This window comes from Taudactylus pleione, unplaced genomic scaffold, assembly GCF_031769625.1.
Source record: "Taudactylus pleione unplaced genomic scaffold, aTauple2 ptg000647l, whole genome shotgun sequence".
Classification (NCBI taxonomy): domain Eukaryota; kingdom Metazoa; phylum Chordata; class Amphibia; order Anura; family Myobatrachidae; genus Taudactylus; species Taudactylus pleione.
The window spans coordinates 4,978,469-5,005,000 of NW_028285049.1; the positions used below are offsets into that span (position 1 = coordinate 4,978,469).

Genomic DNA, 26,532 nt, shown 5'->3' on the forward strand with positions numbered 1-26,532 from the left:
ATCCCTTCGATAGGGATGCCGGGTGCCTGTCTCCCGCTGCCGGGAAAATGACAGGCGTCTAGATTTTAGAAGCCGGTCATTTATCCCTAAGCGGGGATAATGGATTCGGGAAGCCGGCGGTCGGGATTGAGGCTGCCGGCTTCCTAAACGTATCCCCCCTGGCAGTACATACACACATGTAGCGGTACATATACATGTTTTGGGTGGGCCTTATACAGCCTATATACAGAAAAATAAGGTGCTTATATAGACATGAAAAGTTGAGCTCCTGACAAGAACATTTAATGGAGTCTAAATATTTATTCCATATTGAAATACATATTATTTTATGATTATTATCAGCAGCGGCTCCTACCCTCTTAAATGAGGGGGCTGCGGCTGCCTGCACTGCAGGAGGATAGGAGACCGTAGTCCCGGTGGCTGCGCATGTTCTTGTCATGATTAAGGGCCTGATCAGAGATGTACGCAAACCTGATAGTTTACCTACATCTCCGTTGGGTGGAGATCCGCATTGCCCATGTGCAGCTCTCCGGTCACAGTGCCCCTAAGCCGCCGCTTGACATGCTGCAGCCATTTGGGACGGGAAATTCCCGAAAACGGGATCATGTCGGCCCCATTGTCTTGGAGTGGCGAAGCCAGTGTCTCCATCTTCCAACGCAGATTTACCGGCCTCAGCTACGTAGCTGAGACGGCCATTCTGAGTGGAATTTCTATTTCCATCAGAAAAAAAAAAACACGATACCAGTTTACTGTCTATGGGAAACAAACTAGTTTGTGTTAAGGAATCACAATGAACTTTTACTATTTAAAAAAAAAAAAAAATTATTTTTAGAGGGAGTCAAGTTTTTTTTTTTTTCTATTATTAAACTGCAACTACGTTTCATCACCTCAACAGTGCGCAAGAGCGTGTTCCCCAGTACAGCTGCACATGCACAAATCACTACCGCGTCACCAAGCTGCTCTCTCTGTGTGTACTAGGGGTCAGGTCATGTGACATGGGGGTATCACGTGACGAGGAATATGTCTGCCTCCTGGTGTGGCATTTCCCCCGGCAGTGACACTCCTATGATGATGCTGGAACTAGGACTCCGTACAACAGGAAGTGGTAGTGGGAGAGAGAGAGACATGTGATACACTGACATCTAGGAGGGTGCTGGCTGGGGTTTGTCCGCCAGACAGAGGAGTGCAGGATGGCAGAGGGGGGCGCTGTCTCTCCGGTGGAATGGAGTCGCCTGGAGGCTGCCATCATAAAGGGCTTCAGGCAGCTGAGGGATCGCTACTTGCAGAGTGTGAGAGGCCGGGCGGTGCGGGAAGCTGTGAGTGACAGCCCTGTCCTGGGTTATAGTGACAGCCCCCTGGACAGATTGCCGGTGAGTGTCCAATTTCCTGCCTGTGGCTGTAAAAAAAAAAACAACTAAATCACAGGATAATACATATATAACATATAGACCATATATAGTTTTTTATTTTTATTAGACAATTTTTTTCAAGAAAGTTCAACTTTTATTGGGGAGACACAAAAGCTTAGTTTAATATTGTTTTGTTACATTGGCCTTTCTTGTTAGGTACACATTTTAGGTCGGCATTGTGTGTAGAATCAAGTAGGCTCTCACAGGAGATAAAGTGGAGAAATTACACATAGTAACCAACCAGCTTTGAACTCATTTTATAGACTGCTAGATAAATCATACCTAAGAGCTGACTGGTTGCTATGGGCAACTTCTCCACTTTATCTCTTTTGACATTTTGATATCATTCATGGGCATATTCAATTCAGTACAACGATGGGTCACCGATATGATGTTGTCACAGTGTCACCATTAAAAGTGTAACTATGGTTTTCAGACATCGCCCCAAATCAAAAAGCCCCTTTAGGGGGAAGGGAATTTAATCCCTCGTTATGAAATGGCACAATGCGTCCCACGGCATCACAAGTTTCTACTTCAGGGTCCATAGGGTATCCACAGGATACCTTGGGGTATAGGTGATGACGTCAGGCATCTGGCACCATAGAGTTAAGTTTTCAGCCTCCCAGGATGCACTAGGGTCCCCCCTCCTATACCCCGCCCCGAGCCAAGGCATCTCAGTTTCGTTGGTGCCTGGCCGGAGTCGGATGCTCCTGTTTAGAGGGGGGCTAAGGATAGCCCCTGAAGTTTTCTACAAGGCAGCTGTGGCTGCACATCTGGAGGTACAGCATGGACAATCGTTCTTGACGTCCGTGCTGTCTTCCCTACACCCCCGCCGGTACCAGAACGCCGGTACTGATCCGGAGATGCTGGTAGGCATCTAGGGTCACAGCTAGCGGTGACCCCAGATGTTTGGGACCATGGCCGGATTCAAGGGGGACAGCAGGTAAGCAGCGGGGTCCCGCGGTGGGTCCCCGCTGGAACATGGTCCAGAGTCCCCAGGCAGGGGGCTCCCTGGGGATTGGCTGCAGCGTGGAGCCAGGTTTCGGACCTGCGCTTCCACTACCCCCCTGGGACAGCGGACCGCCGCTGAGCGGTAGCGCTGCGGCGTCCCAGGGGTTAATTGCATGCCAGGGGAGCGCGCCTTCCCTGTACATGGCTGGCGCCTCCCCCGCTGCTCACAGCCCTTTCTGCACCTGCCGATTGGCCCTGTGGCAGCGCTCCTCCCCCAGGCCGGCCTCCTCTCTGCTCCTGCGTTCCCTCAAATGGGATTGTCCCAGCAGTCAGTGGTGTCGTCACCCATGCAGGGGTTCCCGAGACAACTGATGGTACCCCACAGTCTCCCTATTTCCCCTCAGGTCTCTCAGGAGCCCGCGTGGGTTAATTCTCTGACAAGTTCTGTGTAGCATTTGTCAGACGTGTTACAAGGGGAGTCCGTGTTACGGCCTCACAAGCGGCCGGTGGCGTCTCTGTCTGCTCCTTATGAGGATGACGAGGGGACGACCGATGATGGGGAGATTCTGGATCTGTCGGACCAAGAACCTCTCCGTACTAAAGAGTCGGACGCTAAGTCTAAGGTTTATATACCTGGCCTTATTCGTGCAGTCCACACAGCTTTAGTTATTGAGGATGATGAACCTCCGGTCTCAAAATCCAAATATGCCTTTTTCAAAGATGTTAAGGGTGACACCACAGTGTTTCCTCTTTCGGGTCAATTGGTGGACCACTTAGAGGAAGCGTGGAAACATCCTGGCAGACGGTATCAGCCTCAAAAACGTTTAGCAGTGGCTATCCGTTTGCGGACAATTATTTTGCTAAGTGGGAATCACCGCCACAGGTGGATTCTCATTTGACACTCCTGGTCCGAAGTGCCACGTTGCCCATGCCCTCCATGTCCTCCTTAAAGGATGCCACGGACCGTAAGGTGGAAATCTGCCTGAAGTCCGTTTATTCCCTCGTGGGGGGGCAGCCAGGCCGGCTATGGCCATTTGTTGGGTAGCCAGAGCTATGGAGCACCGGGCTGATAGTTTGGAGGCGTCTTTCGATTTCGACTGCGCGGCTGAACAGACCGAGTTGATAGGCAATCTCCGGGATTCGGCCACTTACATTAACAAAGCGGCTTTAGATATCAGTACACTGACTTCCCGGGTTTCTTCGGCAGCTGTGGCGGCTCGTCGCACCTTATGGTTGCGATCTTGGAAGGTGGATGCTGATTCCAAAAAGGGTTTGGAAGCTTTGCCTTTTAATGGAGAAGTCCTTTTTGGTCCGGATCTGGACAAAATTGTAGCCACGCTGGCGGCAGCCAAATCGGCATGTCTCCCGCCTGCTGCAGTTCCTTCCAGTTCAGGTACGTCATCCTTTCGGCCTAACAGGGCCCAGGGTAGGCCTAAAGCACAGTTCTTTCCCCGTCAGGCTGGCCCCCAAAAATCAGCCAAGCCCCGGAAGCAGGCCTGGCGTACCAGACGTCCGGCCCCTAAGTCCGATGACAAACCTGCGGCCTGACGGTCCGGGCCTCCCTTTGGGGGATCCCAGAGTGGGAGGCCGTCTGCTGCAGTTCGCCCAGTGTTGGTCGGTTAGCACGACAGACACTTGGGTTCTCGAGGTGGTTTCTCACAGGTATGCCCTCTCCTTCCGGCACAGGCCCCCGTCCCGATTCTTCACCACGGGTTTTCCATCAGCCCGGAACAAAACCATGGAACTGCGGAAGGTTTTGCACACTATGCTCCAGGCTGGAGTTATAGTGCCTGTTCCATTCTCCCAGAGGGGCCAGGGTTTCTATTCCAATCTGTTTTTGGTGCAGAAACCCAATGGGTCGTACCGTCCGATCCTCAACCTCAAAGCACTCAACAAGTCCTTGCGGGTGCCGAGGTTTCGGATGGAGACCCTACGGTCCATCATCCTGGCGCTGGAACCTGGGGATTACATGGTGTCGTTGAACATACAGGACGCTTACCTGCATGTCCCTATTCTTTTACGCCATCAACAGTTCCTCAGGTTTGCAATCCGCAACGATCATTTCCAGTTCCGGGCGTTACCTTTTGGGCTGGCGACAGCACCACGTGTGTTCACCAAGGTTATGGCGGTCATGGCGGCTTCCCTGCGGCTGCAGGGAGTCCGCATGTTGCCGTATCTGGACAACCTTCTGTTGGTAGCAGGATCTCCAGAGCTCCTTCTACGCTACTTGGACCTGACGATTGCGGTACTCCAACGGCACGGCTGGTTAATAAACTGGCAGAAGTCCACCCTGATCCCGTCTCAGAGGATTCTGCACCTCAGAGCCTTATTGGACTCCGGACAGCAAAGGATCTTTGTGACGAGGGAAAAGATCTTCCTTAGTTGAGGGTGCGCAGTTGTCTGTAGAGTCGCCGGGTGTCTCTGCATTCGGCGATGAGGTTACTGGGCTCCATGGTGTCTGTATTCGACATGGTGGAATATGCCCAGTTTCACTCCAGACCTCTGCAGCAATTGATCCTGTCCAAATGGAATGGACTGCCTCAGAGTCTCAAGTCCCAGACGATGGTGCTCACTCTGGAGGTTCGCCTGTCCCTTGCCTGGTGGTTGCAGACGACCCATCTCAACAAGGGTCGTCCGTTTTGGGTGGCGAACTGGGTCCTATTGACGACGGACCCCAGTCTTCGGGGCTGGGGAGCGGTCTCGGGTCCACACTTGTTCCAGGGCAGATGGACTCAGGCGGAAAAGGAGCTTCCGATAAACATCTTGGAACTCCGCGCCGTATTCAATGCTCTCCAGCAGGCCCATCGGGTTCTCCACGGTCATCCCGTGCAGGTCCAGTCGGACAACGCCACCACCGTGGCCTACATAAATCGGCAAGGAGGAACCCGAAGTTGGGCGGCACTCGTAGAGGTGTCCCGCATCCTGATCTGGGCGGAGCGCAATCTCCCGGCCGTATCCGCAGTATTCATCCCGGGAGTCCTCAACTGGGAGGCCGACTTTCTCAGTCGCCAGGACGTTCATCCGGGGGAATGGTCTCTGCAAGTTCTTTCAACTTCTGGTGGACAGGTGGGGTCTTCCAGAGATCTACCTCATGGCGTCACGGCACAACAACAAGTTGCCGGTGTACGGGTCTCGTACAAGAGACGAAAAGGCGTCTCTGGTGGATGCTCTGTCCGTCCAGTGGACGTTCCGGTTTGCCTATCTCTTTCCTCCGTTTTCCCTTCTTCCACGGGTAATCCGGAAATTCAAACAGGAAGGAGGTACGCTCCTGTTGATAGCTCCCGCGTGGCCCAGACGGCACTGGTTCTCAGACCTTCAGGGTCTGTCCGTGGACATCCCTCTGCGGTTGCCGCTACGACCGGACCTACTGTCACAGGGTCCTTGTCTTCACCCGGAACTGACTCGGCTGTCTTTGACGGCGTGGCTGTTGAGACGGCCATGTTAAGGTCCAGGGGGTTTTCCAGCTCTGTAGTACGCACTATGCTGAGAGCTCGGAAACCGTCTTCTGCAAGAATATACCATCGCGTGTGGCATACGTTCTTCCAATGGTGTCGACCGAGAGGTTATGCACCTCGGGAGTTCCGTCTGTCTAGAGTGCTAGCCTTCCTACAGACGGGACTAGACCATGGGCTTCGCCTTGCTTCTTTAAAGGTGCAGGTGTCTGCCCTGTCTGTCTGGTTCCATCGTAGGAGTGCTATAATCCCTGATGTGCGTACCTTTATGCAAGGTGTTCTTAGAATTCAGCCGCCATTTGTTCCACCGGTGGCGCCTTGGGATTTAGCGGTGGTCCTGAGGGCTCTTCAGGGACCGCCGTTTGAACCACTGGGCTCAGTGGATCTTAAATGGCTGACAGCTAAAAATTTTTCCTTCTGGCCATTGCTTCAGCCAGACGTGTTTCTGATTTAGGGGCTCTCTCTTGTAGACCCCCTTTCTTGATTTTTCAAGGGAACAGGGCGGTGCTGCGCACTCGTCCTGATTTTCTTCCCAAAGTTGTTTCCCGTTTTCATATCAACGAGGAAATAGTTGTGCCGGCTTTTAACTCACCTGACCTGTCGGTGGGTGAGGCCACTTTGGACGTTGTGCGGGCCTTAAGGATTTATGTTGACCGCACTTCTTCGTTTAGGAAGTCGGACGCCTTGTTTGTCCTCTATGGCTTCCGTAAAAAGGGTTGGCCTGCTTCAAAGCAAACTTTGGCAGCTTGGATCCGTATGGCCATTTCAGAAGCTTATCTTCATGAAGGCCTGCCGGTTCCATCCTCTCTGAGGGCTCATTCCACTAGGTCTGTGGGTCCTTCGTGGGCAGCTCGACGTGGTGCCTCTGCAGTCCAGTTCTGCAAGGTTGCCACGTGGTCCTCGGTCCATACATTTGTAAGGTATTACGCGTTTGACACCTTTGCCTCTCAGGATGCTTCCTTCGGGCGGCGGATTCTCCTTTCAGCACAGGAGCGTCCCCACCCTTGAAGGATACTGCTTTGGGACATCCCCAAGGTATCCTGTGGATACCCTATAGACCCTGAAGTAGAAAATATGAGATATGGTAAGAACTTACCCTTGTTATCTTTATTTCTACGAAGTCCATAGGGTTCCACAGGACTCCCGCCCTGTCGCACCTGTGCTGCAGATGGGCTTTACTCTGGTCACCGTTTTTTCCGTCTCCCTCTGGTGAGAATGTGATTCTTGTGTGTGTCCAGTTCTTTTTTCTCTCTCTTCCTTCTCCTCCTCCGGCCTATGGCTTGGTACGTAACTGAGATGCCTTGGCTCGAGGGTGGGGTATAGGAGGGGGACCCTAGTGCATCCTGGGAGGCTGAAAACTTAACTCTATGGTGCCCGATGCCTGACGTCATCACCTATACCCCAAGGTATCCTGTGGAACCCTATGGACTTCGTAGAAATAGAGATAACAAGGGTAAGTTCTTACCATATCTCATATTTTTCTCTTGCATCCCATGGAGTGGTTAAGGAGATCTTGTGATTTTGGCACTAACGTAACTGGCAGATACGCACACAGCCGGGCATCGCAGTTTAGGTTTATGGTTCCATCGGTGATCGCTGTCGATGGCACAAAATCATCTAGGGCTTAGAGGGCAGGGAAGGGGAGGGAGGGCTTAACCCCATGATGCCAGGTACAAGAAAAAAAATTTGTTCCCAGTCTGCCATCGATGGCACAGAAACATTGAATCTCTGCCATCGATGGCAAAACAACAGTTAACCATTGATGGTCATCATTATCGCAGTCATACATGGTGGCACATTGCACCGAACTGAATTCCCCCCTTCGAGTATAAGTGTCAGCTTGCAGAGACGATGATAAAAAATAGTTTTAACGCCCCCTCTTTTTTTTTCTCTTTAAATGTTTTCCTTGGTTTGTGACAATTAGAGGTCATTGTGACATGCATTAATTTTGGTCCCAGTGTAATGGATTGGTCCTCCTCAAACCTCTATCCATTATACAAAAAAATAAAAAATAACAAACACACGTTTACAATAAGTTTTAATTGAATAAAACTTCTCCCCAAAACTTTGTTTACCACTTTATTAAATCTATAAAATCTAAAAAAATATTTTTGTTCTTGGTCCTTCATAGTCCAATGGAAAATAGTCTTCTTTTCTTCTGCTTTAATCCGTTGTAGTCCAAGTGGGGAAAAACAAAATAATTCCCATTTTCCACTGCCTAAAAATCCCGGGTAATTGTCATGTTTACCCGAGACTGTGCTCAGTGGAAACTGCTCCAAGAAAAAATCCCGGGTCTACTTACCCTGGATTTTTTCCCGGGTAGCGAGTAGTGTTTTTAGCGGGTAAAGCCACTGGTAACGCTGCAGTGGAAACTGCTTTTCCCCCGTTTTTTTACCTAGGTAATTCTAAAAGCCGCTGATTGGTCCTTCTCGGTAGCTGGCTCCTGATGTAATCATCAGGAGACGCAATAAAGTCCATTATTTATGACATCCATAGGTTCTGCTGTGTTTTCCCGGGTACAGTGGAAACAATGGTTACCCGGGACAAGGGTGCACTGGAAATGGTGTCAAAGCCGAGTACGACCCGGCAAAATACCGGGTAAAAATTCCCAGGTAAAACCCAGGATTTCGGTGGAAAAGGGGTATTATGCACCTCTTTCGTAACGCTACTTGCCATTAATGTTTAAGGGCCATATTCAATTTGGCTGCATGACGTCATTTTCGCATGTTTCAATTATCCCCGTATTCAATTACAAAGACTTTCTCTTTGTAAAAAAACGGGGATAAGTTTTCACCAGCCTTTAGCTGGAGAAAAAAGTGCAGAATTGGGGTTTAGGGGTGCAGGCTTTTAAAAAAAAAATAGCCTGCACCCTTGGGAATGGCCCATTAAATTGGTCTGTGTTAAAAAAAAAAAAGTTTAAAACAAAAATCGGGACACCCCAAAAAAATATTTAAAATTTTGGGGTGAAAAAAAAAAAAAAGAAAAGAAAAACCACTTCTAAAATAGCTAAATTTAATCCAGAGGGGTTCCCCTACATGCGGCAGGTGTTTTCTTCATTGCCGGAGTAGCGGCAGGTGCATTTTTGCTGAATTTTTAAAAATAACTTTAGGGACTTAAATATATGCTTACCCCCATTTTCATGTACCCCAAAATTGATAGGAATAGTTATTTTGCCCAAAAAAAAAATCTAAGTGCTTTTCTTCACCACTTCTTCATAGCCGCAAATATGCACCTGCCGCGGCTATTACAAACCCCGACTTCCTTCAGCAGGCAAAAATGGGGGTACCCATAGTGATCCCCCATGTCTGGACATCGTTAGGGAGGTCCAATGCACATTTACCAAAAATTCACGTTTTTTTTTTTTTTTTTTGCAGATCCTATTTTGACGGGTCCCGTTTTCGCTCCTTTTAAATTGAATACGGGGAAAAGCAGGCACGCGCCCGATACTTTATCCCCACTCTACCCTCCGATATGGAGCGAAAAGTCCAGCACGGACTTTTCGCTCCCATATTGAATATGGCCCTAAAGCCGGGAGTACTCAGGACTGCTTCTGGCTGATCAAAAGGGGTTTCCTACATTTATGGCTTGTGATTGGCTGGGGGCTGATCTGTATTCATGTGATGGGAAAACAGATAACAGTGCTATGGAGCCTTTTTTATTATTCTGATTATTTACTAGTATAGCAAACATGGCATGTGCCAGGTCACCTCAACCCGCCTCCTACCCTATTCCACCCCAGCTGTACACTTTCTTATTTCTCCATCCTCTACATCTAGGGTCTGTCCCGTTAGCAGGGAGGCACGTGTCCCGGATCTCACTGCGCTTGCTTGTGGGAGACAGGACTGAACATATTATTATTATTATTATTATTATTATATAGATTTATTTATTACTAATTTTGGTTGGTCCTTTTTCATTAACACAAACGACCTTCTCTAACACGTTATTTTTATTTTTTTTGTGGGGTGGGTTTTTTTGGAGGTTTTTTTTATGTTTAATTTCACTTTTACAATGTGGCTGGATAAAAGCAATTCAAAGCCACTAGATCATAAGTATACTAGACTTCCTTAATTTTGAAATGCAAGGGGAAGTGACTTGTGGTTTGTAGGAACAAATTTTCACTTAACCTTTTGATTTTGGTGCTTCAGGAGTTTGAATTATGAGAAAATAAGCATCGTAAGCTACATATTTCTGGTATGGAAACAAAGGGTACAGTTCTTGAAGATTTAGACAAAGGGGAAACGCACCCTAACTTATACAAGCAGTCCTAAGATTGATTCAATATCACTACTTTACTGATTAGGAAAAGGGTAGCCACAATGTAAATACATTTTCTCCACACAAAAGCTCATGCTTATTAATGTATAAGGATAGGGCTGGCTTACAATTACTGAGATCAAAAACCACCTATCACTTTAAATTATATAAACCTCTCAGTGTGTTATGCCTCTGGCCCAGTATTACCAGGCTGCCTTGACGATATAGGTCCAGGGTCAATTTACCAGTTTGCCAGACTAATCTGAGAGGATTAGGGATGGACATCGGAAGCCCAGCATCAAATGGTTTCCGTACTTCCGCCATCAAATCAAGTGATGCGATGGTTTACTAGCTATTGCATCAAAACCATACGATGGTATAACCATCAATGGTTACTATGTGCTGCATAAAAGTCTGTCAGCGGTAGGATGGGCATCGGAAAGCTGCGTCCGATGACTGGCAATCATTGAAAAGCCACAATTCCATAAGAAAAGTATTTTCTTCAGATTGGAAACATCGATAGTTGATAAACATCATCTTAAACCGGGTACACACTAGAACAACTCCTCGGCCACCCTACCGATCCTCTGTCCTATCTGACGATTGGTAAGTGTATACACACTTACAAATCGTCGGCCCAATGTGTTGTGATTGAACTCGCAACTGGGCGGACATTTACATGTGCCCGCCCAGTGCAGCTGTCAATCACCAGCGACCTCTGCAGCACGATGCACCAACATATCGGCAAATATATTGGGCATTGGCTGTGCTCCACAGCCCACACGATATGTATGTAGACAACGTCGTTCACAGACTTATCGCTGGTACACACCAGCCGACACGCCCACAATATATTGGCCATTCGATTGAAATGCCAATATGTCGGCCTGTGTGTATCCAGCATAACAATGTCCGTTCCTAGAAAGGTTATGCGCACGCATGACTCGCATAGCATGGACACTAGAACTGAACGCTTTCACTTCCATTTAGCGAGCTAAAAAAAAAAATAATTCTAAAATATTTTCAAAATTTGAGTTTATTTTTATTCCCATTATTTGGAAAAAGAAAATCAGCTATTTTCTCTTACAGAAAAAAGTGTTTCAGCGATATATATGTATAGCTATTATCCTTCATAAATAAACACTATCCTCGCCAAAAATGAATTGATAGGGTGAAGCCTGTTTTCGCCAGAGACAGATCGTATTAATCTAAAAAGTGCTGCTGAGTGCACTGATGTGCTGTAACCATGGACATCATGAATCGCGTTACGCCAATTTTTGACTGCAATTTACAAAATTAAAGCAAATGTTTGATAGGTAACTATATGGGTTATGATTAATCTGTGCAGCTGGCGTTATTTGATTAAATGCAGTCTGTTATGATAAATGATTATACCTCCAATTGTTTAAGATTGTAAATTAAAAATTTTACGGTTGTCTTTATTTTTCAGGTTGATATGCAACTGTATATAATGTCTTTTCTTTCACCACAAGACCTGTGCATGCTTAGAGTAACAAATCGTCACTGGCATTTAATGGTTCAAGATCGCCTTCTCTGGAAATACTTTCTGCTACGGGATATTCCCTTGTGGTCTTCAATTGATTGCCATAGTTTGCCAGATTTAAATGTCCTGAAATCCTGCATCTCTGAATCAACGGAGGGGAATGATTTCAATTATATGTCTATGTGAGTAATCGATAATTAAAGGAACCTGCAGCAGACAATCAACATTGATGTTAATGGTTGTCCCATTTGGATTACCCATTTAGGGCCGTATTCAATTAGCAGCGAAAAGCCGTAATCTGCGAAAAAGTATCGCGGATGACGTCATTTCGCCAGGTGGAAAAGTATCGCCATATTCAATTGCAAACACTTTTCACGGATGCAAAAACGCAATGCAATGTAATAGGCGAAAAAGAGTCGCCTATGAATAGGTGTCGGAAAAAAGTGCAAAATCGCTATTTTGGGGTGCAAAGGTGGGGAAAACACTCAGCACCCTTGGGATAGCCCTCCAAAGGATAACTGCGTAAAAAAAAAAAAAAAAAGCGAGGAACATCCCAAAAAATTACTTAGAAAAAGTGCAAAGTGGGGGTACAAACTTAAAAACTAGCTAAATAGACTTTAGGGGGGTCTGCAAGTATGGGTGAGGTGTTTTTTTGATTGCAGGTGCGTGCTGAAGGTGCGTTTTTGGCGGCACTTAAAACTTCACTTTAGTGATTTTAAACTATGCTTGCACCCATTTTTAAGTACCCTAAATTTGACACGACTACTTATTTTCTCCAAAAAATACTGCTTAATGCTATTCTTCACCACTTGTGCAAAGACGCTATATAGAGGCGATTGAAAGCATATAAGTACCCCAAATAGCTCCAGGGGGGCTAATCGGGGACATCTATACTGATCCCCAATGTTAGTGCATCTTTTGGGGGGTGTCAGGCTGATTTCCCCATTTCTGACAGCACTTTTCGACTGAGTTTCGCCGAGACGCGTTTTTGCGTTATTTGGAATTGAATACGGCGAATAGTGGGGGGGCGCACACGATAAGTTTCAGCGGCTAAAACCCGCGAAGTCGGCGCAAAGTGCGGCATGCGATACAGTATCGCGGGTGTGAAACTAATTGAATACGGCCCTTTTTTTTAGTTTTCAGTTTAGCCAAGAGATAATATTCTGCTCTCAATGAACCTTGTGTTAGACATTTGTATCACTATATACCATTACCTCAGATCATAGCAGGTATCCTAGATGCAGTACTTACCGGCATACACACATGGGCCTTATTCAGAGTCGCAGTTTTTGTTTTGCTGTTTTCTTCAGTGCGGACGTAAGTTTTTGGTGGCGCGTCTGGTTATTCCAGGAAACTAGCTGCGGCAGGGAGCTGCAAGAACAAGTTTCCTGGAATAAAGAAGGGGCCAGGTCAGAGGGGGCATGTAGACAGGACCACAGTACAGTAAGGGCCAGAAGTAAATATAACCCTTTTGTTAAAGATATTCTATAGCTGCTTATGGGGTTGTCAATCCCCAATCAGTAAAGTATCAACAAGTGTAAGTTTGTGCAGTACCGCTGAATATCTGTATTTAAATTGCTTATTTAAAGTAATATTAAAATACATAATCGCGTGAGCCTTGTACTAGTGATGGGGTGTGTTTGAAACACTTAACTGACACATTTTTTATTAACAAAAGGCCTCAAAAAATTAATTTTTCAATGAACTTAAAAACATTTTTGAAAATATATTTAAATACAGGGTGGTCCATAAGTGTGGAAACACCCTTATAAAAAGGAAATGAGTAAGGAAATATTAATCCTGTGTCTAGACATATGATATGGGAGTGGAGAAAAACTTTTTAGGGTATATCACCAGTATGGCGGCCATCTTGAAGTCAGCCATCTTTGATGCAACTCTAATTTTTTTACTTGAGAGGGTAATCATGTGACCTATCAAACATGCAGAATTTCATAAGAAAAGCAATAGTGTTTTTGTTTTTTTATTGAAAAAAAAAACTTTGCCTATAGGGTTTCTTGCACTCCCAGGTGTTCACAGGCCCCACATTGTAAAATTACCTCCCACCCCCTAATGATAATAGATCCCCCTACCCAGTGGCAATAGGTCCCCATTGTAGCATTTTGCAATTACGCTTGCATTACAACCAGGAGAGTATCTATAATGGGTGTGAGGTGCACACGTGTCCCTGGTTCCAGGGGGCGCACGCCCTGAACCCACATAGTGCTATACTGTACTTATCTGTCCGTAGTCTCCAGAGTGATGCAGAGCAGCAAAAATCACAGGGAAAATGGCGGCGGCCATATTCCCGGTGACTCGCACATGCGCAGAAAATATGTCCCTGAGAATAAGGTACAGGCTCCATTTTCCCGGAGACCCGCACATGCTCAGTAGATTCTGGCATTAAGCCAGAATCTACTGCTCTGTCAGAGAGGAGGGAGCCCAAATGGAGGCTGTCCCCTCTTCTCTTAAAACTCCCCTGCATACAACTTTGAATACAACCCAATGATGTATGTATAGTTTATATTCAGGCTTTTTTTTTTTTTTTTTTAAATCAAGTACTTTTTATTAAGAACAAGTTTCCAGAATTACAAAAATACAAACAATTCAAAACAAAACAAAAAAAAACAGTCATCAGCAGCATATACGACCATAATACATATTCATAAAGATAAGAGAGAAGAAAAAAGAATAATACACTAGATAAAACACATGAAAAACATATATAATATATTCATAGATCAGGCGATATATAGAAATCAGACTTACAAATGACAATAAAAATATCGCCTAGCTAAAGAGAACACGGCAAATATCAGTACTTAAGGATAAAGATCCACTGCGATATTCAATGTATTGCTAGTTGGGCGAACATGACAAATGCTTACACCCAAACCCACGCACACACATCCCACCCATATCAATAAATAAATACAATTATTATATATTTGCAGCAACATCATTAAGTCTACCTAGTCTTGAATGGCACATCTATCCCACTACGGGATCTGAACATATGTCTTTCATCTCTGATTTACATCTCCTACCAGGATTCTCCACTTAAGGGGGGTCAGACGTATACCACTTCTGAGCCACAATGACCTTGGCCAGCTTAGAAAGACACATGACATAGTGATATAATACCAAAGAATGTTTTTCCTCCAGATCAAGTAGAAATAAACATAACTCAGGACTGAATCTTGGCAAGAGGGTTCCGTTACCAGTATATCCCTCCATACAAGTTCCCAAAATGTTAAAACTAGCGGGCATTCCCATAATAAGTGCCAAAACCCAGCATTCTCATCCTGATATCGGGGGCACATAGAATCTTCCCTAAGACCAGCACGGCGCAAAAAAACAGGTGTACGATAAACTCTATGCAGGACATAAAAATGTGTAGTAAATATACTACACATGGTGTAGTATATTTAATTGAGCCTAGTAATTGAGACCAATGTTCATCCGAGAGTGGGCCCAAATCTGCTTCCCATTTAAACTTAAGAGGCAAAAGTAATGCTGGACAGAGTTTATCATTAAGAACTGAATAAATAAAGGACACCCTACCCCTAGACCACCAGAGCTAAAACTAAGGACTTAACAGGAGTCGGGGAGAGAACAGGAGAAACACCTGCAAATTGTGTGTGAACAGCATGTCGCATCTGCAGAGAACGAAAAAAAGCTGTATTTGGGATATCAAAATCAGATTGTTCTACATCAGACCAGTCAAAGAGGGTATGAGCATATCGCCAAATTAACAAACCCTGACGAAGCAGAGGAGGTAGCCTAGAAGCAGACATACCAGAGAGTAAACACAATAATGGGGCAAGGAAAGCTCCCACACGTTCAGCCAGGAAGCCCAGCAGCGTTGCACCCGCAGATCCAGCACCCAATCTCCCAGATGAGCCAGTTGAGCAACTACGTAGTATAACCGAAGATTAGGTAGAGCCAACCCTCCAGCAATTCTAGACCTACTAAGGGCTCTAATAGAAATTCTAGCAGGCCCCATATAAAAGATGAAAGTATTCTCTCAGTAACTGAAAACACCCTCTTGGGAACATCTACTGGAGAGTGTTGCAAAATATAAGATAATTGGGTTGAATAGACATCTTAAATAAGTTTATTTTCCCCAAAACTGATAGGGGCAATTTTTTCCATACATGAACCTTCGTTTTAAATTTAGCTGTTATAGGGTCAATATTTTGTGAAATATAATCCGAGGCTAAGGGCGTAATCCATACACCTACGTACTTGAGTTTTAAGGTCCACTGCAAGGGACAAGACCACCACTCTCGTTCAGGAATATGGCCAGAAATAGGGAATATGCTGGATTTAACCCTGAAAAAACACCAAACAATTCAATAATACGCAGCATTGATTTCAAGGAATCCTCCGAGTCTTTTAAAAACAATTGCATATCGTCTGCATATAATGCCACAACATCCTCAACTGCACTAATTTTAATACCTTGAACATCTGGATCTGCACACAGCAAACAAGCCAGATTTTCAATAGCTATGGCGAAAAGGGCAGAAGATAACGGGCAACCCTGATGAGTCCCCCTCGCTAAAGGAAAAGAAGCTGACATATACCCATTTACATACACTCGGGCTGCCGGAGAAGAATACAGAAGACCAATCTAATGAATGAATTGGGGGCCAAAAGCAAACCTGTGAAGCACGGCCCACAAATAACCCCACTCCACCGAGTCGAAGGCCTTGGCAGCATCCAAGGACACCACCACTGCCTCCTCCCCGAGCATATCTCTTCTTTGTAAATGATAAAATAATCTACGAAGATTCTGGATCGTAGACTTCCCCGGCATAAAATCAGTCTGGTCAGGGTGTATAAGGGACGTGATTACTGAATTCAAACATGTAGCAAGTAATTTAGCTAAAATTTTTGGAATCGGTATGATTTACCGCCGGACGCTTGTCTGGCGGTTGGAATCCCGACAGCGGCTGCCCGACATGGGTGAAAATCCCGATCGTCCCCAGGTAAGTATTTACTAACTTAACCTCCCCCCCCTAACCCTCCTTAGGGGTGCCTAACCTTCCCCCCAGTGCCTAAACCTAACCCCCCCCCCTTCCCCGCCACCCTAACCCTAAGTCCCCCCCCCGGGAGCCCTAAATCTAACCCTCCCCCAAGCTGTCCACGCTCGGCACATGGCATCACTTCAATCGGGATGCCAGTCTACTGGCGTCGGTAAAGTGACAGGCGTCTAGATTTAGATGCCTGTCATTTAACCCTCGCCGGGATAAAGCAGTCAGGAAGCCGGCTGTCGGGATTAAATCCGCCGGCTTCCCGACTGCATACCAAAATGTTTACATCCGTAGCTAGCAAGGAAATCGGATGGTAAGATTCAGGTAGTCCTTCCCAGGTTTGGCTAGTACTACAATAATAGCTTCAGACATAGAAGGTGGCAAAGACCCCCCTTTAAATAAAGAACTAAACAAATCTAATAAATACGGGATAAAATAGTCTTTAAATTGTCTGTATACTTCCACAGGAATCCCATCACTACCAAGATTTGAAGCGGGAAAGGAAGAAATAGCTGCATAAATTTCCTCCAACGTGAATGGGGCATCTAAATATGTAATAGCTTCTTGAGTAAGCTTTGGCAGGATAACCCGATCTAAGTAATCCTGCAGCTGGTCAGTTGAATAAGAAACTCTGGTAGCATACAGAGAGGAATAGTAGTTGCAAAAAACCTCAGATATATCAACACCCGAACTACACGACTGACCACTAGAATTAAGAATACACTGTATAACATTAGTATGGGAGTCCTCCTTAGCCAGAAAAGCCAAATAACGGCCCCCAGCCTCAGCCTGAAAATAATGATTATGTCTAGAGAAAAGCAGCCTGCGCCTGGATTGATACTCCGACCACTCTTTCTGAGCGCCCAACCACAGTTCACGATCTAAGGGCGATTGAGATAGGATGTATTGAGACTCCAACTGTGAGCACAATGTTTCAAGTCGAGATTCCTCCTTTCTATTATTCGTTTTTATTTCAGAAATACACTTCATGAAAGAGCCCCGCATATACGCTTTAATGACATCGTGCCTAGTATTAGGATTCGGATGGGAGAGATTATCTAAATTAAAATCCTTCAACGCTGCAATAACTCAGAACTGGCTCCCATTACAGACAGCCAAAATGGGTGTAATTTCCAAAAACTAACCCGTCTATCCTGGGACAAAGCTAAGGTGAGTAACACAGGAGAGTGATCAGAGATAGCTCTGGATAAATAATCCACCCCACACACCATGGGCAATATATTAGGGGAAATCAAGACCAAGTCTATGCGAGAAAACGTATGAAAAGAAGCCGATTGACATGAGAATTGGAGAATATTTGGGTTCCTGCAACGCCAGACATCAAACAAATCTAGTTCTGCAACAAGATTGGCAAACGAAGTGAGCGAAGGGGAAGGCATAACATTATCAGCACTTTACCTCCACCTGTCCAAACTCCAATCCATAACGTTATTAAAGTCACCCATACCTACCACAGGAGTACCAGGGGATTGACCAATAAATAAAGCAGCCTGTCAAAGAACTTCATTATTATATGGAGGAGGAATGTATATAGCCAATATATGGAGAAGGATATGATTAATAGTGGCCCGGAGGAAAACAAACCTACCATGAGCATCAACTAGACTAGATTCCAAATTGAATTGTAAGGATTTTTTTATTTAAAACCGAAACCCCCTTCGCATTGTGAGAAAATGTAGAATGGTACATATGTCCTTCCCAAGGTTTCTTGAGCACCAAAACTTTACTGCCACGTAAATGTGTTTCTGACAAACCTACAACTTCAGTATGATATTTCTTAATGCGAGACATAACCAATGAGCATTTAATTTTATCATTCAAGCCCCGAACGTTCCAACTAAAGAGTCGGAATGTACCTCCATCATCAAATCTCAAAAAGCAGGATAATATACCATATGTAACAGGATGGTCCAGTACGGAATCGGTATGATTTACTGCTGGACCCATGCCCGGCGGTTGGAATCCCGACAGCGGCATCCCGGCAGAGAAGGAAATCTCGATCGTCCAATGTAAGTATTCTCTAACCTAATTCTACCCCCTAACCCTCCCTTAGGGGTGCCTAACCCTAACCTTCCCCCCCCAGTGCCTAACCTTAATCCCCCCTCTAAGTGTCTAAACCCAGTACATTTAGATACCTGTCATTTAACCCTCGCCGGGATTAAGCAGTCGGGAAGCCGGCTGTCGGGATTAGGTCCGCCGGCTTCCCGACTACATACCTCCAAGTATGGGCCTGAACAGCCATATCAGATATAAATAGCATAGTAGATCACAAGGAACACTGTAGAGTGACATATATACATACTGATGACCTAAAAGAAAAAGAAAAAAAAAGACAAAACAAACTGTCCCATCCCTAACCCACCCTGTATGACCTACAAAATCTGAGGTATACCTAATCCCCATGCCATTACCACCCCCCTATAAAATAGCTAAACAACTATGAATCCAATCTAAATCCTATATAGAGCACAGAGTACTGGGGGTATAGAAAATAATTTCCTATAACTATATTCAGCAGGAAACTCCCTTTTAAAAATACAATTATAACTGGTCCCCTGGTGGAACAATCTTATATAAATTTTACATCTAGAAAAAAACTTACAATATCAAAGTCAGCGAGCTATACATTGCAGTATTACAGTAATTACTACAAAACCTGTAGCACTGTATAAACTAAACATTGAGAATAAAAATTTCAAACAATTTGAGACAAAGAGGTTTCAATTTGGAGCACGGGGCTGCCTCTCCAACCATGCCTCCGCATCTCTAGGAGTAGTAAAGAAATGGGTAGTATTATTATGTACCACTTGCAGTCTCGCAGGAAACCGCATTGAGTACTGGATATTGCTGTCCCGGAGTTTACGCTTGACCTGCAGGAACTGCGAGCGACTCTACTGCACCTCCAATGCAAAATCTGGGAAAATTGAAATAGAATGGCTCTCCAGCTGCAGCGGGCCCTTCGTACGGGCCAAACGAAGAACACTGTCCAGATCTTTAAAATGTAGCAGTTGAGCAATGAAGGTTCTAGCAGGAGCTCCAGGTGGGGTAGGTCTAGAGGGGAGCCGATGGGCACGCTCCACAGCAAATTGGGGACTAAAGACCTTACGGGTAAATGACTGAATTAGCCAGTCCTCGAGAAATTTCTCAGGGTTAGGACCCTCCGACCTTTCAGGAAGCCCAACAAGACGTATATTGTTGCATCTAAGCCGACCCTCAACATCGGAAAGTTTAGTTTGAATAGATGCCACCTGAGAAGATAAGTCCTCAACTGTATGTTTTAGTGGGGAGGTGACGTCTTCTAAATCTGAAATACGGTGCTCCCGTATTTTTTGTAAATCCTGACGGAGTAAAGACACATCAATCTGCACCTGGCCAATTTTTTCAGTGGCTCGTTGCTCAGAAGTGGAAATGGCTTGCAAAATTTGCTGAGTGGAATGTGACGCATTACTATGGTCAGCATCACCCTCAATAGATGGAGGGGAGGGGGGGGCGGGGGGTCAGCCACAGTCTGAGTAGATGATTGAGGTGCCTGATAGGTTCTGGCATATTTCTCCAATCTGGCAGCAGCCCCTGTGGCATTACCAGAGACATTGGAGTTGGTGAGGCCAGATAGTAGGAGGTTACAAAAGTCCAGTCTGGAGATGACCAGCGAGTGTATGAGGGTTTTGGTGGTATCCTGGGTGAGATAGGATCTGATCTTAGAAATATTTTTGAGTTGGAAACGACAGGACTCAGTGAGGTTTCCTGATCTGTGGCATGAAGGAGATGGAAGAGTCCAGGATAACTCCAAGACAGCGCACCTTGGGACTAGATGAGATAGTTATTTCATCAGTTGATAAAGAAATAGAAATAGTGGTAAGTGCGGTGATGTGAGAGGGTGGGAAGACTATCAGCTCAGTCTTAGACATGTTAAGATTAAAAAAATCGCTGGGACATCCAGGAAGAGATAGCAGATAGACAGTTGGAGATACGAGTCATTAGTGAGGTATCATCAGCATAGAGATGATAATGGAGGTCAAAAGAGCTGATGACTTCACCTAGAGAGGACGTATAGGGGGAATACCTACTGTAAGAGGCTGTGGGGGTGAAGAGGAGCCATGAGATGAAACCGAGAAGGATCGGTCAGAGAGGTAGGAGGAAAGCCAGGAGAGGGCAGTATCATGTAGACCAAGGGAGTGAAGGATTTGCAGCAGGAGAGGGTGTTCCACAGTGTTAAAAGCAGCAGAGAGGTCAAGGAGAATGAGCAGTAGTGGCCCTTGGATTTGGCAGCAAGGAGGTCATTGCTGACTTTATTGAGGGCAGTTTCAGTGGAGTGGAGAGAACGGAAGCCAGACTGAAAAGGGACAAGGAGGGAGTGGGAGGAAAGAAAAAAGGTAAAGTGGTTGTAAACAATACTCTCAAGGAGTTTATACATTATACAGCGATTATGGGCTTTGGGGAATTTATAGATAATTTATAGATAAAATGTGGGATGTCTAAAATGCTCTAAACTACTTTTCCCCACACTGATACTGTCATGCTCATTACTGTGTGTAGCAGCACTCCTCACAGTGACACTAGGAGGGAGCGATTGGGGTCATGTCTGTGTGTAATCCAAAGAAAATATTTACTATATTTCTTTCCTTTTGTTGATTGTTTTCTCAGATCTCTTGATACAAGACTTACGTTTAATCATTCATACTATAGCATTGAATCCTACTTACCGCTTGTTTCCTAGTTCAGCTGGTGCCCTGATGTCTGTGCCTCTCCAACCAGTGTGATCCTCACTTTTAGCACTAGCTGCCGTTTTATTAGCCCTTCCATGAATGATCTTCCGTTCATGTGAATAGGAGCTTCACATAGCTACTGTAGGGTAAATACATTACCACTATTAGTTTGTAAAAGACGTCAGCAACCAGCTGAATCAGGGAGAATGGGCAGACCTCAGTACATGCCATCAGTATTCTAGTATATTAACTTACTCAACTCCACACAAAACTTAATTTACCCTTTGAGTAAGTGACTGTTAACTTTTTTTTTTCCTTTAATAGATACTTACGGGGCTGCCCAAAAACCAGGAAGTCAATGCAACTCAGACGTCCCCTGTATGGCGCAGTGACCTCCTTCCTGCAGTCGCTGGTCATGCAGTCTGAGCCCCGCTTTGCTATGTTCGGCCCTGGTCTCGAGCAGCTGGACGATTCTTTGGTCACACGAATGATGTCCTCTCCAGATCTGTGCCCAGTTGTCAGCATCCTGCAAAGGCAAATTGATGGTAAGAATGAAACTCCCATTGATAAGTGAGATCAGAGAGCTACAGTGCAGCTTATGACTCCTCACAGAAGACCTAAGATGTAGCGATACAAAGTGGATTCCCTCCTGTGGAAAATGTATTTCTTTGTTAGGACCATGACGTTATGCAGCTTTCTTTTGATACATTGTTTCAATTCTATTTTGTACTGACAAGTGGACATGTATTGCCTGATTCACAGACGTAGGCTAACGCCATCGCAACTCTGATCCTGTAGGCAGCCGTTGCGCAAAAGTATGCCAGTGTCGCAGACGCCGAGGAATGCAAATCCAAGCATCTGCGTACAAAGGCGCAGCATTGCCTGCAGATCATTATCGCAGTTCTGAGTCACCCTATGGCTACTCAGAATGATGGCGCGGGAACTGACACGCCGGAGCCACATTGCGTACGGGATCACAGATGCAGGCTGTGACACGCCCCCAAACACGGTCGCGACACTTCTGCATTCTTTGCGGCCATGCCCTGTTACCTCCCTGCCTGTCAATCACACTGCAAGTAAAAAAGTCGCTGAGATCGACTACGGGTACATTGACGCATACGCAGGTTACCGATAATCACTCAGCTTCGTAAATATCAGCGCCGCTTCCATCTCTGACTGATAATTCGACAGTTGAACCTTCCTGCAGACATTTACAGAGCTGCAGTATATGTGCGGTATGTAGTACAGAGTAAACGCATTGGGAATAGTACACTGCGGGAAGTTGAAGGATCCTGGGAGACGCGACTATCATTTAGACAACTCTGACGCAAGTAGAAAGGAGGGAATCTCATACAGGAACAGGTGTGTCAGGAGAATTACCATAAGAGTCGTTCTGGATATAAATATTCTAACACCGATATTGGAGTAGATGGTGTTTCATAAAAGCGGTTGCAGTTTCCAATAATGTAAATGACTCATTTGGAACGTCAGAGGCCGCTTCATCAGATAGGAAACCTCTAAATGATGTTTCAGAAGTACAAGTAGATGACCTGGAATAATCTTAGTAGCCAGCGCTGTGTGGTGCCGTATTAATGAGTCTGCAAGCCATGAGACCAATAGCACTCAGGCTTCTCAGTTTAGCAGATTGGAGGTACTGTAGTGGCCGCATCCTTTGCTCTCAGGCTGGGAGTGTGGCGCATCATACCCGAACATCATACCCAAGTACCACACTCCCAACTCAGGCTGGGAGTGGTGGCCAGCAGTGTCAGATGTCAATGATTGGTGCCTCATACAGGAGCACCTCAGTGTTTTATACCCCTCGGTGCACTAGGCAACTGCCTAGGGTCCCCCTAATGGTAGCACTGTTACTACTGTATGTTTTGTTACACTTAGCCAAGATATGATTTCCTTTTCTGTCTAATTGTAACCAACATCCATAGTGCACTGCCTAACTGTTGCCAACCTCTCTACTAGTTACAATGCTGTAACTCGTATCTGGTCAGCAGGGCCGTAACTAGGGTGGTGCGACCAGTGTCATACCGCAGGGCAGGGGGCGCTGTTTTGGTCTGTCAGTATTCCTGTTTATTATCATTCTCTCTTGTAGCTTCCTCTTCTTTTATCCCCAGCATCTCCTGGCCTCCCCCATCTCTTCCCTGGCCCTTCCCCATGAGACTATGGCCTTTTTTCAGGGGCACTAGATTATGTCCCTATTTAAAAAAAATGGAGGGGTGGGGGGGAGAGGCGCCAATGCTCTCTCTGGCACAGGGCACCAAAAAGTCTAGTTACGGCTCTGCCGGTCAGATAGTCAGCAGTAACCATTAGAATGCCGACATGGTTCAACAGGTCGAAAAATTCACATCGGATGCCGACATTTCGAGGGCTTAGCACTAGGGGTGGGGATAGCGAGGAAAATAGTAAACGGAACGCTGCTTCTGGCACCTAGCCGCTGGAACTGCGCACCACGTGACTGCCGGGACTTGGAAGAAAACGCTAGAGCCGCCGCTACCGCAGGGACAAGGGAAGACACCACTAGACCAGGACGGTTTGTCAACATGCATGTCGACAGTTCAACCATGGCGACATTATCATGTAGACCTGATGACTGTCGACATAACGTTGACAAATCGTACCACACCGGCTGTAACTCGTCCTGTGGCGTAATACATTGCAGTGGATTTTGGCTGACTGAGCATGAATGTAATTACTGCAGAGAAAAAAGTAGCATAAAAATATACTTAAAGTGCATCACCTGCTAATATTCTATATCTGCATATATACGGTCTATGATCCGTTAATAGTAAAGTACAACTACACACCCCTCCTGTCCTTAGTAATTCAGGGCAATACAGATGTGTCCCTGGCCCCCAGCACATTATTACAGGACGGTGGTTGTGGTTTCTATGCTGGAGACGACATCTCACCCTGCTGAATTTTTACAATATTTAAAACTGTGAACAATGTAAATGCGACAAGGAAACGTGGACAGATTAATCCAAGTCGCGCTCAGAGGTGGCATCATGAAGGTTGAGTAGGTTGTGATGGGGGCTTTCCAGTACTAAGGTGCATCTGAATATTGCTCTATATCACTGTTTTACACAGTAACCAGCACCGCAGCAGAGCCAAACGCTTTCTTCATTATTTATTTATTTATTAATTAACTAACAGTTTCCCATTCTAACTTGCTGCAACATACTCCTTCCTCCCTGTTTACCCCATCTGTGAAGTCTTCTCTTGATTGTTGACTTTGACACATATACACCTACCTCCTGGAGAGTGTTATTGATTTGGCCAACTGTTGTGAAAGGGTTTTTCTTTACCAGGGAAATAATTCTTCTGTCATCCACCACAGTTGTTTTCCGTGGTCTTCCGGGTCTTTTGGTGTTGCTGAGCTCTCCGATGCGTTCTTTCTTTTTAAGAATGTTCCAAACAGTTGATTTGGCCACACCTAATGTTTTTGCTATATCTCTGATGGGTTTGTTTTGATTTTTCAGCCTAATGATGGCTTGTTTCACTGATAGTGACAGCTCTTTGGATCTCATATTGAGAGTCGACAGCAACTAATTCCAAATGCAAATGTCACACCTAGAATCAACCTTTTACCTGCTTAATTGATAATGAAATAACGAGGGAATAGCCCACACCTGTCCATGAAATAGCTTTTGAGTTTATAGTCCCATTACTTTTGGCCCCTTAAAAAGTGGGAGGCACATATAGAAACCGTTGTAATTCCTACACCGTTCACCTGATTTGGATGTAATTACCCTCAAATTAAATCTGAAAGTCTGCAGTTAAAGCACATCTTGTTTGTTTCATTCCAAAGCCATAGAGGTGGTGAATAGAGGCCAAAATATGAAAATTCTGTCAATGTCCCAATATTTATGCACCTGACTGTATATAACACACACAAACAATTAATACAGAAATGCACGCACAAACACACACACACGTGTTAAAATTACAATAACATAGCAACTTACCTTCATCTTGAGGCTTGGAACATACACTCTTCAGCTGGACCTCTAAGGAAGAGGAGGAGTGTGCCGCGAGGGGGTTCAGAGGTGCGCAAGAGGGAGGGGTCGGAGGTGCTGCAAGGTGGTCGGTTGGAGGTGCCGCGAAAGGGAGGGGTTTGAGGTGCCAGGTGGGGGGGCAGAGGTGCCGCAAGGGGTTAGTTGAACAACGATGGGAGAGGAGAAGAACAGGAAGGAAGAAGGAGGGGCCCAGGAGGAGGAAGAGCACGGCCCCTGCATGTCACGTGAGCCAGTGTTTGACTGGGGAAGATTGTCAGTGGGCGGGGCTTCGGCTAGACGGCTGCTGTCACAGGCAACACAGCAGCTGTTTTAAGAGGTACTGCTGCCCTGGTTTTTTTGTTCCTGATCCTCGGGGCCCCTCTGATCCTTGGTGCCCGGTATGGGTGTCCCCCCCTGTCGCCAGTCCTGCCTCTTGTGCTTCTCCTTACTTTACTTTCATCTACTTCTTACCCCCCACCAAGGGCACCTAACACTTGGCTGCTTACGCTCTGTTGCATATCTAGGTGTTATGGTCAATTATGTATCAATGTATATTATCCATGTCCTTGTCCTATTTTGTACTGTAAGTCACTTTTAAAATTATTTGTTTATGTACTTTGTAAGGCGCTGCGGAACACTTGTGGTGCCATATAAATAAAGGATAATAATATATAGCGCAGCATATTCCGTTGCGCTTTACAATTGGAAACATTAATAGAACAAAACTGGGTAACAACAGACGGATATATAGGTAGGAAGGCCCTGCTCGCAAGCTTACAATCATGATGCATACTATCATTTATTCTGTTTCCCCCCCACAGGCATTGGTTCTGGTGTCACTTTCCAGCTCGATAACCAGCACAAGTTTAACATTTTAACCTTATATTCTACAACAAGGTAAGTGCACAGAATACGACCTCCGTGATTACTTTATCTGATTCATGCTTATTGCGCAGCCCTTACATCCTGTAATACCATGATCATATACTAAAACTATGAAAAACAGTGGCCCATATTCAATTAGAAGCGAAAAGTCCGAGGCCGGACTTTTCGCCGTTATCGGAGGTTTTGGGTGCGAAAAAGTATCGCGCGCGTCCCCGCTTATCCCCATATTCAATTCCAAATCGGCGAAAAGGGGACTCGACGAAACGCAAATAGGCGAAATAGTGCTGTCATTTTTGGGGAAATC

At 45.5% G+C, this 26,532-nt stretch overlaps 1 protein-coding gene across 1 annotated transcript in view; it reads left to right on the forward strand.

Annotated features, from left to right (window-relative positions):
• Positions 1–1,051: 1,051 nt before the first annotated feature.
• Positions 1,052–26,532, forward strand: part of FBXO4 (F-box protein 4) — a 38,199-nt gene continuing 12,718 nt past the window's right edge. The window contains exons 1-4 of the mRNA XM_088455252.1: positions 1,052–1,370; positions 11,520–11,755; positions 21,661–21,881; positions 26,165–26,240. Of these exons, the coding sequence (XP_088311378.1) occupies positions 1,191–1,370; positions 11,520–11,755; positions 21,661–21,881; positions 26,165–26,240 (713 nt within the window). The 5' untranslated portion in view covers positions 1,052–1,190. The remainder of the gene's footprint in view (positions 1,371–11,519; positions 11,756–21,660; positions 21,882–26,164; positions 26,241–26,532) is intronic.